We start from the raw sequence: 23,032 nt of genomic DNA on the forward strand, positions 1-23,032 counted from the left end.
GGGAGGGGGGGGCAGGTTTTAATTAAGTATAGAGGTGACAAAGCAGGTCTGAGAACAGCTCTGAAGGCTAAGAAGCCACGGGTAGGTAAGGGAGGGAAGTGAATGAGCCGTGAACAACACCTCTGCTGAGGCACAGACCCCTCCTATGCTTTAATGAACAGGATTAATGGCCAATTGGGGAACCACTTTACAACGGCTTCCCTCTGCTGTCATTCATCATGTTTGCAACAGACTTCCTGACTACAGAGAGCAGGTAGAGAGATGTGCCACACACAGACTCTCAAAGCCAAAGACATGTAGCGAGAGAGGTTCTACTACTTGTAACCAGGCAGGGAAGTGAAAGTACTAGAAGGGGAAGCTTATACTTAAGCACCGCCTCAGAGGTCCAAATTCTCTCTTTTCCCAGCCAGTTAAACGACCACTCACACAAAGTAAGCAAGCAAACCCAATGAGAGTTCATTTGAAAAATATAAACATTTTAATAAAGGCTACATCTCTTCATAATTACAATAATTAAAGTACCAAGTCATCTTTAAAATGATGCTCTATATAATGCATAATTTACATTTAAGTGGAACAGAAAAAAAAAAAAGCCTTGGAAAAAACCCAGAATATCATGATTACAAGATATCCAAAGCATAAAAAAAATCTTTGAAACATAAACCCCTTTAGAAAAGCAAGGGAATATTACACCCTGAAGCAGGGCAGCACACGGCATGGTATCCATGTAGGCACAGGTACTGCAGTCTAAAACACTAGCATTAGTGTACACTCCTCTGCTGACGCCAATGCATAACTACGCCCTGTCCAGGAGCTCTGTGCCTCTGTATGGCAAGTGCACTCCCGTCAGTGTGGATAGGACTTCTGTACTGGACACAATCCATTTCTGCGCATCCGGCTCATTCCGTTATAAAGACAGTGGTGAAATGAAGGTAGGCCACAATTTTGGGGGCTGCTGCTCAGTGAGAATAAGAGATCGGCGTTGCAATATAATAATCCTTGTCTTTCTTTTTCTGTTTTGTTTTAGGTTTTTCTTGAGACACCAGGGCAAAGCGGTTCAATCCTGTGCAATGCCTGGGATCAGAAACTCAAAGGCACTATGATGCATTACAGAGAAAATGTTACAGGTCACCACCACAGCTTTGAGAGGAGTGACGGGGTCCAGAAAAGAAGTCATATCCGCACCGACTGGCACTGAGACTCCTGGCATAGTCCATTTAGTTAAGAAGGGGGAACTCTAAATAGACTTGTGTCCATGCATGAGTTACATTGGAAAGATCTCCCAATTCAACTAAGCAGCTTGTCCATCAGCTGGACATGGGGCAGGAGGGAAATGACGGTTTAATAAATATTAATAGTCCTTTTACTTAAGACCAAAGCATATTATAACGTGCACATATAAGCACCTCTGCATACACACTCACACACGCACACCCACATGCACACGCTTGCAAACAGCTACAATTAGCACAACTAAATGTTGGTCAGCAGTCCATGGTGCGGGGAGCACCAGCTTCGGTGCATTGTAGTCCCTCTGGAAAAAAAAGGATAAAAAAAAAAACAACAAAAAAAAAAACAGTCACCCGCATCTTCAGACAGTGGTCATACTTGTAGCGTCTCTTAAGTGTTCCAATTGCTAGGAATGGTGCCAGATCTCCCAGGCTGCATTGCCGGAGTCCTCCACCAATAGGCATACTTCATTGGCTAGTATTCCTTCAATAGCTTGGTGAGCCAAAACAAAACAAAAATGTCTAGTGGATATATTAACATTTCTTTAGCTTTGAAAACACGCTGACAAGAAGTCAGTTTCTTCGCTCGTTGGCCTCGTGTGGTGTACGGAGGGTTGTTTCTACATCGACTGGAGCTAGCAGACGGCACAGTGTTCAGTCCATTCGCTCCACTTTTCCCAGGATCTTGCCCTCATACATGGGAAGAATGGTACCATCATCCCATACTTCCTCAAACACGGCCCCGCATTCAAACTCGTCGCTGGCCTTCTTGAAGTAGTACCTGCAGACACAGACAGAGCAGCAACACATGGAGGGTTAACTCTGTATCCAGGACACACTTTAAAACCACATCTGCTTTTAAATCATATTTCAGTGGGCCAGCCTACATACTCCCCCCTTGCTGCCACAGGTCTTGGGTTCATCTGCAATTATTTACTTGAGTCAGTGGGGAGCCTTGGAAATGAGCTACTGACAAGAGGCTCAAGGCATGCAGCCACTGGTAACAATTTGATGTACAGAGGTCAAAAAGAAGCCCCCTTCCACCTTTAGATGTTCTCAACAGGGGAAAAAAGTTGCTTCTGATCTTTCTGAGGACAAGAGTAAAGTCTGAACCATAATTAAAACAAGCCCCATAGACTCCAGCCCTGGGCCTTGCATTGTTGTTCGGTTCCACTCTGGGCCAAAAAGGGGGCTTTGCTCTAAATTAGAGGGTGGCTTAAATCCTGACGCCCCTCCTCTCTCATGCTTGTCGCCAGTGTTCCTCTGTCTACTGGTGTTTAATTGGGAGCGCTGTCAAATGAAGGGCTTCTTTCACAAAGGTTGATATTTTGGGTGCCGGCAAGTCTGCATGTCACCACACACACGCGCTGGCTCTTGCTTTCTCCTCATTGTTGGCGGATGACTGGGCCACAGCTGAGAGGAGGAGATGACTCTCAGGTTGATGGAGTGTGTGACCTGGGGTGAGAGAGCTCATCATCTTTAGGAGGTCACATGCTCCAGGGCCTGGCCCCTCTCTCTGAAAAGCCCGGATAAGGCAATGATCCCCCCTCTCCGGCTCCCCTTTTAAACGGAAAGGGAACCAGCAGGGGAGAAGTAGGGGAGAGGAGTAGAGGGACCGCTCCAATTAGCTCTGTAATGGAAAATGCCCCCGTTCACTAAGAAACGTGTGCTGTGGTGCACACTCAAATTCCAAGAGTGAACTTTTCATTTTATGAGCAGACTCCACCAAGTCATACAAACAAAGCATATAAAACATCTACAGGAACAAGGGAGGGGGGGATTGCTCAACTTCCAGCAAACACAGTTGGCAGAACGGGTGGCCGCTAATAAAAAGTAAGACGTACACGTTCAACGTACAGGAAGACTTCGCCTAGATCTAGATGAGGGGCCTGTGCTGCCTTTGCTGAAAGGTTTCTACTCTGCCTTCAACAATACCCGAGACGGAAATCATCTATTGTCCCTTGAAGTCCAACTTTGTAAGTATGAGACAAAGTAAAAGAGTAAGACATGCCACATAATTACATTCTCATTTCGGAGGGAAAAAAGCTACATCCTGTTCCACAAAAATCTTCAAACGGGAAGTACAGCTCTTATTTGCTCGGGGAGAAAAAAAAGCAGAGGAGGAAGAAAAAAGAGCAAGAAAGAAGTCTTTCCATTGGAACACATTTTATGTGGCAAGATTCTTCTCCTCGCAACATCTGGCACCAATATCGTCTGGCAGTGCTGGCAAGTACTGTTCTTTGTTGAACTGCTGCCATGTAAAAATGACCCAGCTCCACACATTTTGGGCTATTAAAACCATCAGCTTTGATTCGGTCCATTCAGTCGACCTTGGGGGAAAAAAAGGGGCCAGGTAGGAGAGCCTTAGTTCAGGTAGAGGACTGTGTACACCTGGGACTTAACCGACAAATATGTGAATAAAGCACAGGGAGCATACAGCTCGCTGGAGGTCTATGGTTTTGTGTAGTCTTCTACTGGGTTAAAATCTTTAAAGCTCACTGGTGGGCTGGGCCAGGAGGGCTGTTGGAGATGTATGACTGATGTTGTACTATAATCATTGTAGAACTATAATGTTTACGGTCTAATCTGTCTGTCTGCTTCAATAGGCTTTTATAAGGCTGGAAAGCACGAGAAGAAACGAAGTGGTAGCCATTTAACAAAGCCTCATTCAAACAAAACAGGACGGAAACAAAGATGTCCTTTGATGTAAATTAGAAATATCCATTAAAAAATGACAGCCTTATGTAAACACACACACACACACACACACACACACACACACACACACACACACACACACACACACACACACACACAGTGCATGAGAGTAATGTAGCTTGATACAATCGGTGAAGAATTTGTGTGAGTCTTTGTGCATGAAATGAAAGGCTTGGGCTTCAAAGACGTGCTTATTAAGTGCGCCTTACGATGAAATCAATACCAGATGTGACCAAACGGCTCCAGTTAAAATTCCCTCTTTCCTTTTCTGTACACCCACCGCATCTCTCTCCCTCCTTCTTTCCTCCTTTCCTTTTCCCTCCTTCCCTTCCTACCACCAACTCCAGTAAACAGCTCACAGTAAACATTCTCCGTTTACACACAACAGCACAGCTTGCGCTTCGAGCAGTACATCAATAGGATAGCGCAGAAATGTCTCACTAACACTTGAACCACTTCAAGCTTATGAAACCTTCCAAAGCAACGGTTCTTTTAACTGGTTACTTGCAATTACATTCGTACAAAGGAAACGCAGAAGATGAGAGGTTTCTGACTCCACTGGCCTGTCTACTGACCACCATTCAAATGGGGGTCTCTTGAAGGCCAAATAAAAGGAACAAGAGTGTACCTGTAGTTGCCTTTTTTGCGGAGCTGCTCTTTGAAGTGGCCGAGGGTGAGGCTGTGCGTCTTCATCATGCGTCGGTAGGGGATTTCCTCACCGCAGAAGAAGTAAGTGACCACCGTCTCTGAGCTGGTGGCGGCATGGCTGCCAGACTGCTTCTTTGGCTCTTTTGGGCTGTGGGAAGGACAAAAGGAGAGAAGAGGAGTGAGAAAGGAATTTGTGAGACAATGTGCACCACAGAAATAAAGTAACTACAGCCAAGAGACTTTTAAAAAAGCCCATTTGTGATACAGACTGGTGTCGCCTTTTCATATGATAGTGGGACCAGATTTCATTACCTAACTGGCGTTCTACAGTGTTGAGAAAAGAAAAGCTCTTCAGGGCCACCACAGATTATGAGACAGACCAAGGGAAGAGAGGGAAGAAGGCAGAGCGAATAAAAGCCAGACAGAGCAAGACAGGACAGTCACCAAAGCCACCACTGGCTAATTCATCCCCCATCTACACCCCTCGCTGAGCTTTGTGGCAGCCACTTCAGAAAATGCCCTGCTAACCCTAGACAGCTGGCAGAGTGAAGGTCATCCAATTAAAAATGAAAAAAGAGGGCTTGGCCATCAGGTGGTTGTGGCCCTATGCTTCAAAATGCAAAAAGGTCCAGGCCAGAGAGCAGGCCGAAGGACGGCAGGTCTTTTTGAAGCCAAGGAAAAGAGAAAGATGACTGAAACCCTGCCTTCTTCTGAGGATGGCTGTGTCATATGCCTGTTCATGTGCCGTGTGTGTATTGTACATTATTGAACAATGGATCAGAGTGTGGTGAAAGAACACAGTGTTAATGTATGGGCATAAGAACAGAGGCTAGAAGGGATACTTACTCCTCGGTTTGAGGGCCCTGGCTCAGGAGAGAGGCAGCTCCATTTTGGACAGGCACTGTGTGGCTCTTGTCTCTTTGAAGGCCTTGGGTCGAATGCCTGACAACAGCAGTTCCATGATAAAACACTCAAACGAGCTTCCTCTTTTTCTACTTCATAACAATTTCTGTGCAGGTACATGAACGAATATGCATATGTGTTTTAGAATCAAGGTTCTCACCTCTGTTTAGGTGGTTTGGAGACTTCCTCCAGGCGCCTACAGGCCTCCTCCAGCTGGGCTAGGGTATTAGGCGGAGGAAGAGGAGGCATGGCTGGGTCCTGGACAAAGGGGTGAGCAGGCTGGTGAGTACGGAGGTGCCCGCTGCTGCCCCCACCACCCCAGGTATGGGTGCGCACTGAGTCAGGACCATATAGTTTTTTTGTGCTCTGAGTGCTGCAGAGATAGAAAACACACTGTCATTCATTTATGTTATCATGTTTTATACGTGATTATGGGAAACTGTGGGGCGTTTTTGAGTTCAGACCTGTGGGGCTTGTGCTTGGCCTGTCGGTCACTTTCCAAGATCCACTGCCAGACGTTCTGCGAGCGGTCAGCGCTGTCTGTAGGCAACTGAAGGTTGCCGGCCTCCATACCTTCACTGTTTACTTCCTCGCCTGACTTGCACAGACGTTTGGACAAAGCATTGGAGCATCTTTGAAAAAGAAAAAGAACCTTAATGACTTAAATGTTGAGAATGCAAGAAGCTAAAAGATTAATAATTGAATAATATGCTTGCAGTTTAATCGGTAAACCAGAGATGTTTAAGTAAAGCCCAGCTCACCCTATTGTCCCTTCAGTTGGGCTGCTGCCCTGCTCACGGCCCAGGCTGCGACTGCGCGTATAAGGTGAGGGACAGCATTCGGACACCCCAGGGCACAGGCACTGCACCCGCTGGGCTGCCTCAGCCTCGATCTGCTCCTTGCTCTTCAGCGTGGAGTGGTGGTGGATGTAGTGGTGATGGACGTGCTTGGTGGATGGCCGAGACACAAATGCCCGGCCAGGCAGGTAACTGCCCGGCACTGAGCCACCCAAGGGGCGCGGCAAGCCTGGTCCTCCCCGGGGCAAGGGCCGTAGCTCGGGTGAGCGAGACCGGGGAGAGTGGCGGGGCACGCCAGGAGACTGACACCCGGGAGTTTTGAGTACCCGGGAGAGGTGCTCGTCCAGGATGGCCTGCGGGTCCTCCTCACAGGAACCTGGGGTGAGCAAGGGGAGAGGGTGGGAGCAATGCTGGGAGGAAGAGGCACCACCACCACTGCTGGAGATATCTGACTCCTCATGCTCTTCTTCCTACACAGATACAAACATTGGTTGTTTAACTCATAATCAACAAGCTATTTCTGTTGCAAATCTGCCCCTCCAACAAACACGGACAGTACTCTATTCACTGTATAGATCTGTATATACTGTCTATACTCTAGTCCTGCACAATTTAGTGATTTACCTGCCCACATCTATTCAACTCGGTTGTTAATTACAAAACTTACAGGACACCTGCAACCCAAATAATGAAACAGAGAGCAGTGTAGCGGGATGGCAGGTTATGACTGACCTCCTGAATCTGTTGCAGCCTCTCTTCTAGTGAGCTCATGGTCTCCTGCTCTCTCTTTAGCCTCTCCAGCCTTGCGATCAGCTGGGCGGCAAATGCTGCCGGATCCACCGGGGTCATCTCCTTAGGTGGCCGCCGTGTCCTCTGTAGGACAGACAGAGAAAGAGACCCGCTGAGTGAGGAGGACAGTGAAGTCAGAGGGAGGGTCAGATCCACACAGCTGCCCTCTACCTGAGCCCACCCCCCCTACACACAGCACATGCACACAATCCGGCTTGCACCGCTGGCACGGGTCGCCGCCGGCATGAGCAGTTGGTCACGCTCCGAGGAGCCACAGCTTGTTCCTTCTGTAGTGCAACCAAGCTGCCGCCCCCCCGGCCTGCGAAGGCCAGCCGCTTCAAAGGGCCCTCGTCAAATATCAAACGCACACTGGGGCTGGGAGGGACAGTGGCTTTACATCTAGGAATAAAAGTCACATATCGACAGGGGGGGTGGGAAAGAAAGGAGGGAGAGGAGGATGGGTAGGGGGAAAAGGAAAAAAGGACGGATTAAAAGAAGCGAAAGGAAGATGAGGAGATGAGCAGAGGCAGCAGGGAGAGACAGAGAGGAGTCAAAGGGAGGGAGATCAGAGGAGCAGAGGTAATTTATTTACCCCATGCATGCTGGGCAACTCTGAGCTGCAGGAGCCATATTACCCTTTCTTCTTCCTCCCCAAACATGTGAGTGTTGGGGGGCAGTGGGGGCACAGAAGCCACACCTTTCTTAATCTATTCAGAACACTTTGGCATTACCTTTCTTGATTTGGTAGGGCCTTTTCGGTTACTCTCTAGAGAATGAGTTAGAGGAGGTTCTACAAGCTCAGCTACAGCCTTAGGGTCCCCACTGCCTCCAGGGGCTAACTACAACCACACCTGAGGAAGCATCAAGAATTAAGATTGTGTTAAGAGACAGAGTTAAGAGAGAGAGAGTGTGAGAGAGTCGGCAAAGATTCTTTGTACAGAGTACATAGCTGCACTGTGTGGGTTTCTGAAAGAAAGAAAAGAGTGACAGTGGGATGGAGAGAGATGGAGACAGAAGATGAGAAAGTGAAACAGAAAGCAGAAGGAATATGAAGTCTGTAGGTTAGAATGGCTTGGTCTCCTACATCTACGTCTCTTTTAGCAGGCCAGTGTCTCTTTGCTCTAGCTTTTTGCCCCAGGAAAGCACACGCTTCTTGAAGCTGTCCAGCACACAGACAGCACTAAAGAGCTTCCTCAATCTCACATGCTCCACAGAAACATGTTTTGGGGGGTGGGGGGGGGGGGGGGGGGGTGGTGGTTGTGTTTGCTCAACTGCTGTTGGAAGTTGTCACTTTCCTCCAAGCTCTCCAAGCCAGCTCTATTCATCTAGTGATCAAAGCAAGGGAGTTGATTTTGGTGCCCCAGGATAAAACAGACTCATTTAGAAACGCCTTATTTACATCAGCGTGCCGCTCGAATGCTTTGAGCGTCATTATCTCCGCAAGAGCCAAGCCCACGTCCTGTAACCAGTGAGCTAACGAGGGCCTGAAGAGTTTATTTCATGAGCTGTGGTAAGAGAGGACATGATACTGTGTGTTATGAAGGGAGATGACACTTACAGGGAAGGGAGGTAGAGAGACCTGGCCGTTCATCCTCATGTTCCGATGCATCTCCCGCTGAAGCTGTTTCTTGCTGGCCAGTTTGTATGGAGGGATCCCATCGCTGCCAGGAAACAGAGTGAGCAAGAATAAATTATACATTTCCTCAAAACACTCACACACGGCTCATTACTACAGATAAAGTGTAAACTACAGCTCCATTACAACTTGGACACATGCTTCTCCTGGCCCACTCCATTGCCCCCTGTTGCTTCCTCCAGGTACCCCTGCAGCAGGCACAAGTACTGTGACTGCCACTTTCACAGCCCTACACAACTCAATGCTGAGGGCCTGGGGGAAGCTGGAAATTCCAGTTGAGGAATCAAGGGTTCTGTCGACCAAGAACAATGGAGTGACATAACCCAGTGCAACAATACTAGACAAATGGTGTGCTAAACTATGATAGAAGTCTTAACATCCAACTTTGCAAAAAGATCAAATAAAATGCTGTAGATGACTTCACAGCATCCCATCCAAACACATCCACCTCTCTGGACACTCTTTTTCTTTCTCCTAAAACCTAGACATCTTCCTCCACCATCATCTTCTTCAGCATGTTTTTTTTTAAGCTGGGCCAGTTCCCTCTGCTTTAGCTTTTTTCCTCTCCCACTTGGAAGTGTCTGACCTAGCCCCAAATGCCGTCTCCAGCATGGCTTTGAAAGCTCACAGTCATGCGCACAAAGCCAGCGCTCCAATCTTCATTTGGCAAGCGGCGCTGCAGTCAGCCTCTGATCTCAGCAACATCAAAAGGCTGGTTTGTAAGATAAGGTAATGTTTGAAGTCGGCGCAGCAGCATTCCCTAGCGTCCAAGCAAATCCATAAATAAGATATAAGCAACCCCCCACACTTCCCTCCCTCCCTCCCTCCCTCTCTCTTTATCTAGAAATGAGATTCAGATTTGTGTGCTGTGCTTTTTAACTAAAATAAAAAAGGAGCTATTCTAATCAAATCGGTCCCCAAACAAATAGAATTATGCCGGTGTTTTTTCTTACTTTCCTTTTTGCCTGCCTAGTCCGCGGTGATAAAAGTTAAATGGAGCGCAATGACCGGCCATGAGTGAGATTTAGGGGATAGAGGAATAAGGATGAAAGTGGAGAAGATTAGCTTTATTATCAGGTTTAAGATTATCTGCAGAGTAAATGCTCTCGATCAGAGCTCTCACTTTTCCTCGCCAGCACACCAGTTTAGAAGCTTATTAGAAGCTGATAGAGTGAGTGAGAGTTTAAAAATGTTTCCGGGTCTGAAAAAGTCAACTCAGAGTTGGTCAACTGGCTAAGTGGTTATAAAACATTAAAAGACACTGTGAAGTGGAATTAAAAGGTTCCAGAAGCTATCAGGTCCCTCTTTTTAACTTCAGGGACTGGTAACAATGCTTGAATACTTAAAGTGTTGCACACCTCACGCGAAAAAAAGAAGAGCAACGAAGCAAGCAACACATCCTCTGCCAAAATATTAATCTCCCAAGTTTAATCAGCCCAGCCTTCTCACACACACAGACTCCCACAAGCTGTGCGCTGGCCGGTTCTTTGAGGTGTCAGGCGAACAGAGGCTGGACTCTTTCATGGGCCTAGCTTTATGGGGATCTCCTATTCACTTGTGCAAGTAATTTTCAAAGCAGCCAGCCACCCTCTTATCCCCCTAAGCTCGCCTTGCCTAACAATGGGCTGAAAGCGATTCGGTTAAGCCTTTCATCCACCATGCACTTTATTCCTCACTCCCTGCACTTAACTATGCACTCGCACAATTGGCTCCACAACTAACACACACAGGGGGGTGGGGGTTGGGGGTGCTTTGGGCATGGGCAGGGCTGCTTTGAGTTGTGGAAGGTTGTGTGTCTGTAGATCGAGGGAGGTTTGGAGTTTAGAGTTGAAAGGGTAAAGGAAGTCGTGGTGGCTGTGGCAATGGTGGGGAGGGTCCCCTAACCCCAGCCACTGCAGACCTCAGGTGGCATGCTCTTGCACTCGCAGAAACTCCTAGTCTGTTGCCATCCATACTAGCTGACACTGGATCTTCCAGGACCAGGGCCCAATAGAAGCAGATCAAAAAGCCCAAGCTATGTGAGCCTGGCTCCCTTTCATTTACTGCCAGCTCGCCTCAATAAGTGTCTTATGGTCCACATGGCCAGCTTTTCCCTTCTCTTTCAAGTCAAGGGACAATGCGGATGGGCGGGATAATAAATAATAGCGGCCACTAGTCTTAGGAAAGCCCAACAAGAAGGGTCTCTTTCGGTATGAAGAAAACCCAATAATCTGAATGCAATCGGAAGAGGTAAAAAAAAAAAAAAGAATGGGAAAAGCAGCCAGTGGCATTTCCTGTGGGCGAGTTTGCAGACATTAGTGTCATTTAGCAGCAGGAACGAGGCACAACAGAGTCCTTCCCAAAGCAGGAATGCCAGCACCAAAGCCCTCTGCTGCAGTACAACGCATCCAAGACTCCGCACATTCCTATTAATAACATCTAAAGAGCTGGCTGCCAAGCGGGTCGGCGTTATCTCTCGTTACCAGCTTCAAACAATGAATCACCGAAAAAACGCGCAGAGAGAGATAAAGAGAGGGAGAGAGAGAGAGAAGAACGAAAGGCTTTCAAAGGCTTTCAACATCTGCTAACAGCCCAAGAAAAATATTTTAACCTTTGCCCAGCATCTGAGCGCCGTGCAGGAAAGCACACCGGAGGGAGTTGGGAGCGCGCTGCGCTTTTCGAGTGGCGGATGGAGGAGAAACTTTGAGAAAGGCACAGTGAGAAAGAGACAGAGGAGACACCATGTTCGGTTTCTTCCGCATGAGGAATTCTCAGGATAAACGCTGGCCGAGGTGTTGTTTATGAGGTTGTATACAGTTATTTATAGTTGCTTAGGGTTAATAAAACACAAAGCTGGACTTACACACTGCTGTCGGTCATGGACATGGAATCATCTGTCATGGCATCGCTGGAAATTTCGCTGTCATTGGCACTGGTGGCGGGGGCAAAGCTGCAGCCAGAGGCCACATGGTATGGGTTGGCTGGATCGACACGTCTGTATGACCTGGGTAGACACGAAGGGCACGTTTTTAGTACGTTACTGAAACAGGAGGTGACATGGTCATCTTCGAGCCTCACACGAGTCACTAAAAGAAAGTTAGCAGAATTTCAGGGTGCATGTATGTGTGTCTGAGGTGGGACCAGGGATTTTATTAGCACCAGAGTTTGGGGCCCTAAAGAATGTGTCACAGTCGCCTCAGTGGAGTTTTCCCTGCCTCTTTCATGTCCCCTCCCCCCAGGCTGCTGGGAGAACAGGGAAGGGGGGATAGTGTGCAGTACAGCTGTGTGTATTACCAGCATTACTTCCCCTCAGAACAGCATATCTGGGGCCTTTTGTTGGGGGCTAGGCATGAGGTCCCAGACCCTGCCCAACTGCCTCTGAAGAATTCACCCGTACTTCTCTCTGCCTCTCTCCCTCTCCACTTTCTTGTTAAATGCTGTTCCTCCTCTGTTTCCCCTCTCATGCTCTTTCTCTCATCTCCTTCCAACATACCGGGGTACCTCTTCCAGACACCCACCCCCTCCCTCCCTTTCACTCTTTCCTTCTCTCCATACTCCTGCTGTGATACATTCCTGTTTCATTTGCTAAGGAAAGAGAGGAAGAGGACCAGAGCTTAGTCTGATAGTTGGGGAGTAAAAAAGTAAACGAGCGAGGAAGACAAATGAAGAGACAGACCGAGACACGGCTGTGAAAATGTGCGAGTGAAAGAAACACAGACAGAGAAGGCGTAAGAGAGAGTGAGAGAGATCTAAGGAATCGGAGTGAGAGAGAGAGAGAGAAAAAGAACATGAGAGAGTGGAAAGAAAGCAGGGAAGAGGGGGAAAAAGGAGGGGGGGAGGCCCTCCTTTATGAGAATGCCTACTGGCAGGAGGGCTGCGAGGAGAGAAACAGCATGACTGGAGCCTGCGGCCCCAGCTCAAACCTGACCTTTGGAGGCTCTCGCAAAGAGTCAGGTATTTAGCACAGCTGGGCTCGCATTTTTCCCCCTTCCTCACCCCCTCATTCATCCTTTCTTTCACAAGGAACCCCCCTCCTCCTCCCTTTCTCTCCTTCTTTTCCGCTTAGAAAGTATGCTTAGTCTCCATCCATGGGATCCCCCCCTTCCCTCTCTTTGGCAGGGAGGAGAGATAAAAGTGGGGAGGGAGCAGAAATCAGTGAAGAGATGGGAAATCAGAAACAGAAGAGATGAAGGCAACAAGGCTCAGTGACTCAGAGAACGAGCTGCTGCGGCGTGTTTTTCTCGAAAATAACTTGAATTTGAGGGGAGAGAGAGAGGGAATTGGGAGAGGAGGAGAAAGAAAGAATGCAAGAAGGAAAGAGAAAGAAAGCAATAAATGAGTTCCACATGCTTCAAATGAAAAGGGCCCAGATGGAAGCGACTAAACGGAGAAAGAGAAAGAGTGAGAGAAGAAAGCTGTAGAAGAAGCCATTCAAACGTGAAAAAGAATAAAACGACCCATCCTCTGTACGCCCTGCGTTGTAGCAGTTAGTCGGGGTCACTCGACCCTCTGCATGACCAACAGGCATTTAAAAAGTCCAGGCAAACGCTTCTGGCGCCTTCTGTTGGATCCCCTCCCCGTCCACAACTACGACCACGAGCCGGGACACACACTTGTCTCACACTACACTTTGACTGCACTTTCTACTCTGCTGAGTGCAGCAGTCTGACCAGCGCAAGTGCAGCAGCGTAACCTCGGCTTTATCAGCACTGATCCTGAGCGTCACATCTAAGTGCTGCCTGATAAACAAGCGTGAAGGGAAACTTTAAATGATAGGACACATGAACAGGATATGTGCCTGAAGAGTGTCAAAAACAACAAACAAACAAACAAACAAACCACTTGCACTATAACAGCGTTAGACTGTCTGTCACTGAGCTCATTACTAACTAAGCAGTGGAATTTTCTAAACACCTTACTTTCTACAGCCTGGAGCCACGTTTCGCTTGTGAAGCTCCTAAAGGAAGATGATCCCCATTCTACCCATCAGTTTGAAAGCAGCCAGCAGAGGGCTCAGAGTAATGCAAGCCAGGTGGGGAACAGCGCCTGGACTCGTGGAGCACGAGCCGTATCACCTCCTGTATCACCTCCTTCCAAACAGCAAAATGACTAAAGGTAATAACACAGTGGGAGACGGGCCTGCAGGCCAGGAGACACGGCTAAGTTACCCACTGGCTCTAGGTTTCTAGAAGTAGTAAGAGTTTGGGTCTTACCTGTAGCCTTTCTCCAAAACTTCCACTGTCCTCAGCGAAGGAGCTGACCGCAGCGCTTTAGCAGATAGTCCAACCACGGCCAGAGCTTTGGCTTTAAACTCGTTACAACTCCACTCTTCCTCTTCGTTGAGCGTGGGCAGGTAGCCGCAGACCAGCTTGAGACCGGCCAGCGCGCTGGCGCTGACGTGCGTGGCGTTCTCGCAGCCGCTCCGCACGTACTCGAGGTATATGTCGGAGGTGAGGAACATCTGGTAGGCGTTCTCCTCCATGCTCGTCTGGATCTCCGTCTGAGCCTGGTCGAACATGGCCGAGTCGATCTGCTGCCGCTTGATGTTGTCCCTAATGAACGTCTTGGTGGCCGGCTTGAGCTGCTTGGCCACCACGCCGCTGCTCTCCACGTAGCGCTTGTAAATGGCTTTGGCCACGCGCAGCGTCTTGCTCTCCTTGAGGTCCATCTGCCTGAAGCCGTTGCAGGCGAACCAGAAGTCCAGCGTGTCCACACATTTCTCGCGCTCCAGGAAGGCGCGGAAGAGCTGCGCGCCGTCCTGGTCTCCGAGGAGCGAGTGCAGCGACTTGGTCCAGCGCGCGAGCGGCGAGTCCGGAGAGGCGCTGCCCTCGGGCTCCCCGAGACCCTCCTCGCCCCTCCGCGCTGAAGAGCCGGTCGGAGGGAGGGTCCTAGCCGCCTCTTTGGCTCTCATCACGGCCAGCTTGCTCGGGTCGCGGCATCGCACCTCTCCCTCTTCCCCCGGGACCGGGGGGCGAGGGGCATCTTCTCTGAAGCTACTGACCACAGGGTCTGCGAGCGCCCTGTTCATGGCTCAGGCTCCGCGGCAGCAAAGCCCCCCTCCTCCTCCTCCTCCTCCCCTCCTCCTCCTCCGCGCTCTTGCTCTAATCTCCTCACTCTCTCAAGTCAGCGGGGGAGCTCCTTCTCTGGCCCGTCTCCTCTCTGAAACAGAGGGGGAGAGAGAAAGAGAGAGAAGAAAAGTATTGATCTAATCAAAACCAGATCCGCCCCAAAACTTCAAAGGCAGTGGAGTCAGACACTCGCGGCTCTTCAGAGGAGAGGCAGCTTCTCCGCGTTCTCGGAAAAGAACCCTGTAAAACTCACGCGCTTATCGCCAGTTCAGTATCATCGCCGGTGTGAACCAACGCTAGACTCGAGCTAAAGGTCTGCAGACAGCTTCCCCGGCAAGTCCTCACCACATCTTCAGTCAGACACCACTAAAGGAAACCTCCACAGCATCTGAGACAGCACACCATCCCCTTCACACATGCCTTCACTAGCCAGCCCCCTGCCTTTAAAGCCCCAGACAGCTCCGAGCTCAGCCCGAGCAGCTTTAACACTTCCCCGAATACACAGCCCGGCAGCCCGGCAGCCCGGCAGCCTACTACTAACCTGACCACCTTCACCCAGCGGGACGCACAACGGCAACTCCTCCTTACTTTCCCCAGCACACGTTAAAAACAGGCAGAACTCACTGGAGAGGCGGCTGACTGTCAGCAGCTCGGTATGAATGGAGCCCTCGCATCGCGACAGCCCCGGCGGCCCTGAGCGCCACGCTGCCTCCGCGCAGCGCGCAAAACAGCCCGAACAGCCCGGGCTCCAGCGCTCTCGGCCAGCCGAGCGTCGCCTCCTCGTCGGCGCTTAATCTGACGAGTTTTCAGCCCCGCATTCTTCATTTATCAAAACCGGAGAGCTTATTGAAAACGCCCTGCTCGACTTCAAACCTCGGCCGCTTCAAACGCCCTGCCGACTGCCCGCGGCTCTCAGATCTCAGGGGGCGGAATTCCACACAAAGTTCTTCTGCCCCGCCGAAATGAGACACTCTACAGCCGCAGCCAGAGAGCAGCGCGGCCGGGCGGCTCTGATCACCGCAAAAAACGCGTCCCGGCCAACAAGCACGCCTTTCAGCTCCAGATCCGACCACAGAACAGGACTTGGTTCTGACGCGCCCGGTTACTTCAGTCAGCGGCACATCAAAGCCAAGCCTGCGGGCCGCGGCGCGAGGAGAGCAGCGCAAACTCCCTTCCAACTTACCATCGATCCACGAGTTCGGCCCCCTCTCCTCCCCAAAAGTCCACTTTCTCTTCTCTCCTTCACGAGTTCCAGTAATCCACGCTGTCCAGCTCGGCGGCGCTCCTCGGTCTGGTTCTCCGACAGAGGGGAAAATGAATTACGAGCGCCTTTCCTGCAGAAATAAAGGACTGGCTTTCCTCCCCAGTCCTCTCCCGAGCGTTTCACGCAGCCACGCCATACGGCAGATCTCCTCTAGGCTATTCCAATATGTACTGGGCTCAGGGTTTAAGTGCGGACATCAAAGTAAGGAGCCGACAGCCCGGTCCCGAAAGGTACATAGAAAATAAATGAAAACGAGTGGAGGAGAAAACAATATCCCTCAGAACAGACCAGCAGCCGGGGAACGCAGGGGCGTCGCGCTGTAGACGGACACGGTGAAGCGCAGAGCGGGAGCGGCTCGGAGGAAACGCGCTCGGAAAGCGCGCAGCGCGAGTGCCGGAGAGCGCAAAGTTGCTAGCAAGTTGCAAGGACCTTATCAAAGAGGAGCGATCTTGCGCCAACTCCCCGAGGCTTTGGAACGTCAGAAGTAAGTGATCCGCCGCCCCAATAGCATTATCCCTGCAATCCTTCTGTTGCTACATAAACTTTAAAGACGCAGGCCCCCTTTCTTTGGAGACAGCGCGCGCCTAAGCGTTAACCCCCTCCTGCCCGAGCCGCGCAGCAGAAGGCATGAACGAGTCACGTGAGGCGGGCAGCCTTCACAGCTCGTAAAGATCAGAGTTAGGAGAATCTCTCGACGGGGAACGCCCCCTTAAATTGTATTTAAAAAAAAAAAAAAAAGCATTTCAGGTCTAGTAGGGGGGCAACCCCTCACCCTGCCCCTCCCCCTCACACGGTGGTCCCACATGACCCAAGGTCACATGCCCCTCAGTGAAGGTTTAAGTGGTGACATCATTTTTAGGAGTGTGCACTAGAACATTTAGAATATTCCAGCCAGAGTTAAATCGAGAATTTTATGCAGGTTTAGTGAAGCGAGGCAGGGCATTCCGCACTATTCCTCTATTCCTAAAAGAGTGAACGCTCCTGGTCAAATGACGTAAAAGGGTTGCCACGTCCTCTAAAGAGAGCACGCTTAAACATGGCATTTTTATGAAAATTATAGTGCACAAAATCTTTTTTTATGGGGAAAAAAACGTAAAATACACACGTGAATATCTGAACTCGAATTCAGAACCATTAGCCTACAGAGGAATTAGACCTCTGCCTTTAACCCACACTAGGGGGCAGTGAGCACATGTGCCCAGAGCGGTGGGCAGCCCTATCCACGACAGCCGGGGAGCAGTTGGGGGTTAGGTGTCTTGCTCAAGGACACCTCAGTCACGCACTGTCAGCTCTGGGGATCAAACCAGCAACCTTCCCTAACCTCCAGCCCACGACTGCCCCTGTGGAAATCTGCCATAAGGTTTGCAGAGGCCACTTTTTCCCTCTGAATAAACATTAAGATTAAATGACTCTTATTAGTCCCACAACGGGGAAATTTCACCTCCACATTTAACCCCTCCATGAAGTGAAACACCACATACACACTAGTGAGCACACACACACTAGGGGGCAGTGAGCACACTTGCCCGGAGCGGTGGGCAGCCCAATCCGCAGCACCCGGGGAGCAGTTGGGGGTTAGGTGTCTTGCTCAAGGACACCTCAGTCATGTGCTGTCGGCTCTGGGGATCGAAGCGGCGACCTTCTGGCCACAGGGCTGGTTCCCTAACCTCCAGCCCACGACTGCCCCACACAGTAATTAACAGTAATTGAGCAGAAGCGTGCTCTCCATCGTGGAATGTGTTTTCACTTTTACAGCAAGGCATAATTTGGCCAGGGGTGTTAAGACTTTTGCGTACGGCTGTAGCGGAAAAGCTTATTAAAGATAATAATAATGGAATTATTTGCACTTGTAGTTCAGAGTTCTGGCCTGCATTTTAGCCTGTTCGCTTGGTAGCAGGACAGATGTTTAGTATTAGCTAGCAGTCATAATTTATGCAGTAACTTATGTCTGATCAATAATTTACATTTCGGTAAGCTGTTTTACAGTTAATCCCAGAAACGGGGAAATTCCACCTCCACATCTAACCCATCTGTGAAGTGAAACACCACATATATATATATATATATACACACACACACGCCCAGTGGGCAGCCCTATCCATGGCACCCAGGGCGCAATTGGGGGTTAGGTGTCTTGCTCAAGGACACCTCGGTCATGGACTGTCAGTGCTGGGGATCAAACGGGCGATCTTCCGGTCACAGGGCCGGTTCCCTAACCTCCAGCCCACGACTGCCCCCCAGTTAATGACTAATGTTATTTCATCCCAGAGTAAATTTGATGGAATTACTTCATGATATGGAATATCAACAAACACTTTAAGCTGACAGCATCTAGAGAAAATGCCGATAAGAAATTTGATGATATTCGCTGGATAAATAACATTGACTGTTATTTAAGATTGACTAACTTTTGGGGACGTTTCAACTACATTACCTTAACAAACCACAAAAAAAAGTTGCAAAGTCGTTACTTTTTATGCACTGCACTCTCAGAAAAAAAGGTGCGACGCTGTCACTGGGTCGGTTCCCCTCTCGTCACTGGGGTGGTCCCTTCAAGGCTCCATCTCCGTGCCTTTAGTCAGGGAACAGAACTGAGCCATAATCCACTGAAATGATATTTTTATTCTATTTTATTCTACTGTTCTGTTTTAAAACATTCGTTTATAAAAAGCTACAAATTTCTACTTTTCCACTGGGAAAAAAACTTATTTAAGGTGCATAATCAGACCTTAAAACCGCTGCTGCACCTTTGAGGGAACCTTTGTTTACACTTGATGGACGAATCATGTACCTGCATTGGTCCCTTCATTTCTAACAGCGTACAGTTAACAGATCAGCAGAGGTTGAGTACGTTTCATATGAGTGGATCAGTTGTGAGCATGAAATGATTTCATTGGATAACGTAGTAAAAAGATGTATCGTGCGAGCTCGAGCTAAAAGCTCTAATCACAAAACAATTAGCTAATTACCTTCATGTGCTGGTACAAGATAAGACTCAGTAGATTTGACTTGAAAATATCAACCCGCTTGAATAAATCGGCGCGCAAAAATGTGTAATTTAAGATCAATTAGGAAAAGTTAGTGACGGGAATTATGTAACTTAATTAAAGAGCGATATCAACGTCTTACGACAGCTTGATTAAGGAGCTGACTAGCTCTCTCAATCCTATTCAAGCTCTCCAAACTCTTGGGTGCAGCTGAAGATTTGTACGAACATTCATTCGTTCATGTGCCGAAGTTTAACGCATCAGGCTTAGAATGGGTTTCAGGTAGTGTCTACAGGGTGGGTCAAAAGTCACAGGACCCTGGTTTATTTTATTTTATTGTTTATGCCGTCACAAGCCTCCACAAAGCAGTGCTGAAGGTGGTGTTTGTTGCGGATTTTCTCAGCGTACACAACTTGTGTGAGATGACCCCAGAGATGAAAGTCCATAATCAAATAAAATATAAAATAAAATAAAACCTGTCCTGTGACTGTTGACTCACCCTGTATTATTGAAATGTAGTTCTGGCAGATATAATTTGACTTCATTAAAGGAAAACTATTTAAAAAAAAAAAACCTCAGCAAGCAGATGTGTAAACAAAAACATTCAAAACAATCAAAACAACAGTGAACAAAAATAAATAAAGTCAAATCAAATGAAACCTACTCCAGCGTAACGACACTTCCACGTCTTCTCTCTGCTCAAAAAGTAAAAGCACTAGAAAAGCTTGCTCTGAATTTTTTAGATGCAGAGGGAAGATGTTCCACTGATCTCACCCCATGATACTTCAAAGGCTTTATTGTCCCTTTGATGTTGAACATTAACTTAAAGGAACAGGATATCATAAAATAAATGAATTAGTACGAAGTCGGATGCGTTTACAACGGTGTGGTAGGGCGGTGCAGTGTTTTATACATTCTTACATGATGGTAAACTGCACACGCTATGGCATGCCGCTTTCACACTTACTCATAACACCGTATCTGACGGAGTTATGAATAGATAAAACCTACATAGCGCACATTTCTGCTAATCGTCCTGAACAATCTCACACAACAATGAAGCCTTGTTTGTCCACAGTTGGCAGAATCAACAAGCAATGGCTCGATTCCTTTAGCAGCAGGATGCCACAGTTAAGGGACTATAGTCCAGGATGAACCATTTACAGGTCAAATGTTCATGCATATAAACAACTGGACTGTCTGCATTTTTCTTTGCCGTTTGAAGACTGCATGGCAGTCCGGGGACGGGAATTCAGCCTGGAAGTATCATGACCATGAGAACAAGAAGAATCTGAGAACAATCTGAACACTTATGACTTCAGAGAACCACCTCGAGTATGCATGCCTCCTTTCATATAAAGGCGTGTATATGAATATTAAAGTTTATACGGACCATGTGAAAGCCAACAAGGCCAATCGCTGCAGATTTAGTGGATGGATGGCGGTTTTGGGAGGCTTTTCTACTAATAAGGTGCCGTTTGTGTCCAATATCGCAAGTAAAAATACACACATGGAGGTAAAAGTCATTTTAAATACAGCTAAAGTGTCCTTCACAGCAACCTAGGTAGATGTTTTAGATCAATAAGTTAAAACATTAATACAACTGATCTACAGCACTTAGATAATAGTGCTTCTGCCTGACTCAGGCCATTATAACGACGCTTTATGATCCTTATCATTGAAACGCTTCAACAATCATATTCGTTTTACATTAAAGTGTTTATGCTTGAAAACCTTTTTTATATTTATATTATTTATTATAGGTTTTGAAAAATGTACATGACAATATTCACTCAACCCTGTTATCAGAACACATTCAACCCCTGTGAAATATTTGGAATTTTCCACAAGTTACAATTTATATCATGCAAATTTCCGAATCCAAAAAAGATCGTGAGATGAAAAGTAATGGTTCTCGCTTTTATCTTCAGTAAAGTAAATCATTAGAATGACCACATTTTGTTTTTAAATTTTGTGCTGAAATACTTTCAATTCTGTTGCTGTTTAACTTTGTTCAGCCTTCAACTTTCATCACGAGCAGGGAATGCTGTTTTCACTGGTGATAACCATGATAATAAAAACAAAATCATGTTTAACGGAGTTACAAGGGCTAAATAGCACCCCGGTCATGGAATCATCCATAACGAGTGTAGCATTAAACATGTTCAGAGCTCATGATGTAAGTGTATAAGACCAAAGCATTGCCCATGTCTTGGTGCTGCTCACTTCCAATGCAGGAAAAAAAGTTGAATGGATTCCTGGTGATGAGACAAACTGGGGGTGAGATGATGTTTGGTGAACTCTTTTCCACTAAAAGATGAAACTTGGCAAAACCCAGACAGCAGCTAAGGCCCTCGACCCCAGGACACTGTCTACCTCAGCGGCGGACTGCAGTCATAAACATCAATAAAAGTCAGGGTGCTGGAGAGCTCCACACCAAGGCTCTGATCAGCAACTCCTCTCAATTACTGTATTGTCTGCTGCTTCTTTCAGCTTGGGGTTAAACTCTTAACAGTTTGCTTTGAAGTGATTATCCCTTTATCTCAAGCCAGACCAAAGACTTTGGGGAGGACAATGGAAAATGAAACCAAGTGGGAGGCTTATGGCAATTATCACAGAGGTCCACGCGGAGGGAGCAGTGACTGTCCGTTTTTACCACTGCAATGTGTGTGTGTGCGCGTGCGTTTAAGGGACGGAGAGAGAGAGAAAGAGAGATAGTGTGGGAGGAGGAAGGGAGGGAAAGCAAAGTGAGTGGAGAAAGCAAAAAGAAACAGATAAGAAGGGCTTCTGTTCATGATTTGCATGGTATATACCCACCAAGGGCAAGGCTTTTAGAGGAAGTGATTGCTTAGGCAAATAAACATCACGACTCTGGGACGGTATCATTAAGCAAGCCTGCAGTGAAAGAGATGTCCTCCCTAGCAAAAAGCTCTGAATGGAGGCAGAGGGAATAAACGCAGTTGTCAACAGGACTGATCAGCATGCGGGTCGCCTGGAAGATTTACAGAGCTAAAAGTGTGGAGTTCCAGCAGGCAAGTGCACATGGTGCTTTGTTCCATTAGAAGTGGCCAACCTGTTACAGCTAGTGTGAATGCAGAAGCCAACCTGGAGACGATATTCAGCTAAATCCTGAACGTTCTGTCAGAATGCTAGAGGAGACGTACAAAAATCAAAGGCAGTATCTGGAACAGTCTGTACCCCCAACCAAGGCTGTTTGAGCTTTTGGGAGGTTAGCAGGATGCCTAAACTGGGATACTGAAGGTTATTTATTGACGTTCCTTCTCTTTCTGTTTTAATCCCATTTTGCGCATGACTTTTAAGTCAAACAATGTATAGAAACAATGTCTGATGTCTGCACTAATCCCTTTTCTGCCATGAAACCCAGCACATCTGCAGTAATGACATTCATTTTCTTTTTGCTAGTGATGGTGGTGGGTTGGGAGGAGCTGCTGGATTATCGCCTCGGCGAGGACGGGTTTAGAGTGGACGGAGCTGACCTCGGCAAGCAAATGATTATTAGAGCGGACAGGCACCAGTGGCTATTTCTGCTTTGATGTCGCTCAATCAAAGAAGTGTGGAAAGTTTTAAAGCTGTGAGGGCACACAGGCAAAGGCAGGCATACACGTACACACACGTCCATACATAAGCGAACATTCGAACAGGGACAGACGGACGGACACACGTGCACACACATAACCACTCATGCTCACTTGCTGCCTTAAAAACAGAAAGCTGAGAGCATGTCTGCTCTGAAATGCTTCCTTTGAACTGTCCAGTCAAGTGTGGAGATACACTTCCCCCTGGGTCCGACTCACCTACTCTCACCCCATGCCGTTATAAGCAGTGAGCACTGGGCTGGAAAAGTGAAGTCAACTGTTAAAGCGTTGAGCTTTGGCCCAACAAACCAAGCATTATGCTCTGGCTCTGAACTCTTCCACACTCACGGTCTAAAACTAGCCAAATTGCCACTTGCTTGCATTTGAAAACTGTCCCTTTTATTCAGATCTTGGACCA

The 23,032-nt window shown here is 48.0% G+C and overlaps 2 protein-coding genes across 2 annotated transcripts in view; both read right to left on the bottom strand.

Moving 5' to 3' along the window:
* Nucleotides 1–493: 493 nt before the first annotated feature.
* Nucleotides 494–14,750, bottom strand: axin2 (axin 2 (conductin, axil)). Its single transcript, XM_017714077.2, has 10 exons — nucleotides 13,913–14,750; nucleotides 11,563–11,703; nucleotides 8,643–8,745; nucleotides 7,028–7,168; nucleotides 6,260–6,765; nucleotides 5,963–6,130; nucleotides 5,659–5,871; nucleotides 5,442–5,537; nucleotides 4,576–4,743; nucleotides 494–2,010 (listed from the first exon to the last, which is right to left on the bottom strand). The coding sequence occupies exons 1-10, from the start codon at nucleotides 14,725–14,727 to the stop codon at nucleotides 1,884–1,886; spliced, it is 2,478 nt and encodes an 825-aa protein (XP_017569566.1). The 5' UTR covers nucleotides 14,728–14,750; the 3' UTR covers nucleotides 494–1,883.
* Nucleotides 14,751–14,761: 11 nt separating this feature from the next.
* cep112 (centrosomal protein 112) overlaps nucleotides 14,762–23,032 on the bottom strand; it is a 238,026-nt gene continuing 229,755 nt past the window's right edge. Inside the window, exon 27 of the transcript XR_005131447.1 lies at nucleotides 14,762–14,858. The gene's annotated coding sequence lies outside the window, so the exon portion shown is untranslated. The remainder of the gene's footprint in view (nucleotides 14,859–23,032) is intronic.

This window comes from Pygocentrus nattereri, chromosome 14, assembly GCF_015220715.1.
Source record: "Pygocentrus nattereri isolate fPygNat1 chromosome 14, fPygNat1.pri, whole genome shotgun sequence".
NCBI classification, from domain to species: domain Eukaryota; kingdom Metazoa; phylum Chordata; class Actinopteri; order Characiformes; family Serrasalmidae; genus Pygocentrus; species Pygocentrus nattereri.